The 4501-nt window shown below is 42.3% G+C and overlaps 1 protein-coding gene across 2 annotated transcripts in view; it reads left to right on the top strand.

The window, feature by feature from the left end:
• Positions 1 to 310: 310 nt before the first annotated feature.
• Positions 311 to 4501, top strand: part of sall3b (spalt-like transcription factor 3b) — a 10834-nt gene continuing 6643 nt past the window's right edge. For both annotated transcript variants that reach the window (XM_008402444.2, XM_008402443.2), the window contains exon 1: positions 311 to 1098. In XM_008402444.2, the coding sequence (XP_008400666.1) occupies positions 1011 to 1098 (88 nt within the window). In that variant the 5' untranslated portion in view covers positions 311 to 1010. The remainder of the gene's footprint in view (positions 1099 to 4501) is intronic.

The raw sequence follows: 4501 nt of genomic DNA, 5'->3' as shown, positions 1-4501 counted from the left end.
TGGTTCTACACCACCTGGTTCTACACCACCCGTTACTACTGTCCTTCTCTGAGACTTTAAGCTGGTGGTAGTTTAGAAATCACAGATTTGCACAGTTCGCTGCTGCCTTGCAAAGGTCTGGGGTTCGAATCCCGACCTGGTCTGTCTGCATGTCCTCCTTGTGGATCAGCGGGTTCTCTGTAGTTATATCATTGATTGATTAATTAGCCTGATTTAAAAGTTGCTGATTGGACATTTTTATTACTATTGTTATCCCATTTAGTTGTGTAAATGAGGGGCCGCATTCAGGCTGTTGGGGGCAGATGGTGGGAGTTGGTGTGAGGTGAAGCAGCGGCTCCAGCAGCCTATCGCAGCCGGCCTCCGAAGAGCTAATGACGGCCTGGAGGCGGGGGCAGCGCGGCCCGCCGAAGCCTCACTTCCCCCGGGCTGCAGTCTGGGATGGGATCCAGCAGCGGACTGAGCGCCTCTTCACCCAGCCGGTGAAATCTGATCTACTCAGCAGCTCCTGCTTGGTTTCAGGAGATTCCGGCCTGCTTCAGATGGGAATTGTTCTGAGATCCGACCCAACCGTCCGGACCCAGCCGTCCGGAAGGCTGCGTCCCGTTTAACTCCGGCAGCTCAGAGGAGAAGATCCGGCTGGAGTTCAGTAGGAGCCAGGAGCAGGACAAAGGTTTGACCTGCTGAGGAGTTTGGGTCCAGCTCGGAATGACCCGGTTCGGCACCCCGCAAAGCTGTGCGTAAAACCCGCCGTGCACCGGACAGGAAGTGAACTAATTATGATCAAACCCTCATTTCAATATCTGCCGTGAGCTGCATGGACCGCAGCCAATCACCCAGCGGAGGGCAGCTGCAGCCGCAGCAAGCATGATCCCCCCTCCATCATAATTACCCTGACATGCGCAATCTGCGCAGCGGCCGCCGAGCGCGCAGCCTATTTCACCGACCCCACCGGCCCTGAAGGCGCCCAGTCTGCGCTCCATGCTGCGGCGGGAGGCGGCGAAGCGCGCAGCATGTCCCGCCGAAAGCAAGCCAGGCCGCAGCAGCTCCGCTCCGAGGAGGAGGAAGAGGAGAGCCGGGGCGCAGCGCGCTGCAGGACGGGTAAGAGTCCGGGGCAGGAGGGGTAAGAGTCCGGGGCAGGAGGTCAGGCGTTCATGCGAAATGTTTCCACTGCAAAAAGCGTCAGAATAACAAATAATACATTATTTCTTAACTTTAAAAAGTTTTTCTAAAAAGCTTATTTTCTTCGTTTAACTGACAAACTCAGTTTTTTCCAACAGCAACATTTTACCAAGACAATCAATAATACATTTAGTCCTTTGTCATTATTTTACATTTTTATTTCTTTTCGATCTAAAATGTTTGTCTAATTTGTAAAATAAATCAATAATAATAATAAGAAGAAGAAAGAAAGAAAAATGTTTTCTTTCTGGAAACTGATTTCAGTTGAATAATTAACGATTCTCTCAAGCAAAATGAAATGAAAATGTGTCTATGGCTGCTGTTGTCTATTTACATTAAGAAACAGATTAATTTGCTAATAATGACACCTCACTATTTACAAATGATTAAATAATTTACCTTTTTTAATGTTGAGCTGTTTCAGTGAGACTCGATCATATTTTAAACTTTGGAGCACAAATTCATAAAAATCTGATTCATTTCTTTTATTTATATCAAATCATTTAATTCATTTGCTGAATGAAACAAACTGTTTAAATTTCAGTCAACTTTTCAGGCATCATCTCTAGTAATTACAGAATTTATTTATTCCTTATTCAGTTTTATAATAATTTACTGATAGGCCTGGAGTTCAGATTTTGTAATTTATTGATCATAATCCCAGATTTTTCAGGGTTTTTTCAGAATCATATCTAGCATCTTTATTTCTGGGAGGAGGAAGAGGAGGGCTTCTCTTCGGCCCCCTGACTTAACCTTTGTCCGCCTCTCCCTGGGAGTGACGAGCGGTCCGTGTCCGGATCAAAACACAGTTAGTGTGTGACGCGTGGCCCTCTGGAGCCCGGGGCCCACGCCGCGCTGCAGCTCCAGGATGTCCGGCTCTCGTCTCTTGACGCCAAAAGGTTGAAGAAGAAGAAGAAGAAGAAGAAGAAGAAGAAGAAGAAGAAGAAGAAGCCCTAAACGTGTTTGCTGCCCTGACCGGCTGCAGCAGTTGGAAATAATTTCCTGTTATATTTGGAAACAGATTTAAAGGGTAAAATCCAACCGGATCTTTGTTTTTCCTGGAAATAAATCCCAAACTGTGGAGAGAAAACGCGGAGCTGAAACGGTGAAAGTGTTCGGACCACCCACCTCCAGAGTGCTGATTATTTCCCTCGGATGAGTTGAGCTGCAGCTCGGCTCTGCTGTCACCTTTTACTACTTTCCCTTCATTTTAAACTCAGTCTGTGCTGATCTGACTAAACAGAGCAACTAGCTGTTACTTTTTACACTTAGATTAAATCACTTTGAACTAATGTGTGTTTAAGTCAAAGAACACATTTTATATCTTGTTCCAGAAGGAAAAACTACATTTTCCAAAAATCTCCCAGGATTAAAGAAAACTGCATGTCTCTCACATTTTGTCCTCATTTTTCTAAACCATCATTTCTGAAGTTGCAGAACATGAAGCAATAATCTTCAGCTCATCCTCCATCTGCTCTGTTGTCTGTTTCCTAATGGAGCAACGCCTGAACAGATGCAACACCGAAATTATGAAATCTTGGCGTAAATCATCAAAAATCAGCTGCAGGAATAATTGACAAAATGAGATGAAGATGCTGAAATTGAACAGATCTGCAGGCTTCGTTTGGGGCTTTTTCCTCTTTCATCGTCAGCTGATGGCCTTCTGGTGTCTAAAGAAGTAAAACAGTTGCAGACTCAAAACCGCTCAAGTTGCTCCTGGTGCAGAACCGGAACTCTGGGAATGAAAGAAATGACTCTGAGACGGTCCGGGTTCTGAAAAGCAGACGGCGCGTTGTGTTGGACCAGTACAAAGACTTAAACCTGCAGCTTTATGGACACCGTCCCAACGTTTGTCCAAACTGCACACTGAGTTATGTAAATGCACAGAAAATCAATGCAAAGCTTGAAATGTCATTATGTGTCTGAATGCTGGGATGTCGGTTAACTCATTGATTTTTGGGTTGATAATTAACACGAGTGGCTTAAAAACTTTTGTTTTCATTTTATTATCATCTCTTCACAGGGTTACAACAGCTGCAGCAGCTCATGTCGCATTTGGATTATGAAAAGTTTAAAACGAGCCGTTTTTACCAGTGGAGCGTGGGGAAGATGATATCTGTGGTATGAATGAAGCAGATCAACAATTACAGTTTAGATGAAATATTTAGATTCTGTTTACATCCAGTTTTAATAAAACGTAACTTCTACATTTCTGAAAATAAACGTGTTTCCACACTATAAGGAACCAGGTGTTGATCTCAGGCAACAAACCTCAGATCAACACCTCACCTTAGCAGCTAAAGACACTTTTCTGCCTGAAGGATTTAGAATGAAGCAGCTTAAAATGTCTGAAAATATCCAGAACATTTGAAAAATGAAGGTTTTCACTTCTTGGAAGAAATAAATGTGAATCAGGGGTTTTGCATGATGGATGGAAAATAATTCTGCTCTGTAAGACAAATTGAGTAAAATCATAACTTAACATTAGGTCCGCTGTAAAATATGCAGAACTTGTTTTTCTCTTTAATAAGAATGAAAATAAGTTAATGCAAGTAGAAAATAAGTTCATGTCCTCCAGAAAATGTTTTTCATATTTCTTGTTTCCTGGTCATTTGCAGCTTGAAGCATTTTGATGATAAACGAAACATCTACAGTAAATTTTTGCACTTACATGTTAAAACAACGCAAAGATTCACCACAAAGTATGAATTTATGTCTTAGAAATGAGTCAGAACCTGTGAGATCACTGCAACTATCTGAATATTCTGCCGAGCTCAAGATTAGTTTCTCCAAAAATCATTTTCAAATATTTCTCAGGTGCCATTAAACAGATAAATGATTTTTCAGCACAGCTCTTCCAGACATCTTAGTTTTTATTTTGTAAATTCTTTAGCAAAAGTAAAAAAATACAACTGTCAAAAATATTAGCACCCTTAAGAACTGACATTTCATTTAGCCAAAGCATCTTCTTTTGTGGTAAAACTCACAGATTATCATCAATCAATCAATCAATCAATCAATCAATCAATCAATCAATCAATCAATCAATCAATCAATCAATCAAGTATAACCCTGTGGGGATACTGGGAACCTCAACAAGGCTGAAGGATTGATGAAGAAAGAGGGACATGCAAAGATTTGCAAGGAAACTTCAAAAAGTCAGCAGCAAACCTGAATCTGGCGCATCACATCCAACATGGCAACCATCCGACATGACAATCATCCAACATGACAACCATCCAACATGACAATCATCCAACATGGCAACCATCCAACATGACAACCATCCAACATCCAACATGGCAACCATCCAACATGACAA

The sequence above is a fragment of the Poecilia reticulata genome, unplaced genomic scaffold, assembly GCF_000633615.1.
Source record: "Poecilia reticulata strain Guanapo unplaced genomic scaffold, Guppy_female_1.0+MT scaffold_232, whole genome shotgun sequence".
In the NCBI taxonomy this organism is placed as follows: Eukaryota; Metazoa; Chordata; class Actinopteri; order Cyprinodontiformes; family Poeciliidae; genus Poecilia; species Poecilia reticulata.
Note: the sequence above shows the minus strand (reverse complement) of the source record. Positions and strands in the feature narration are given on the sequence as shown.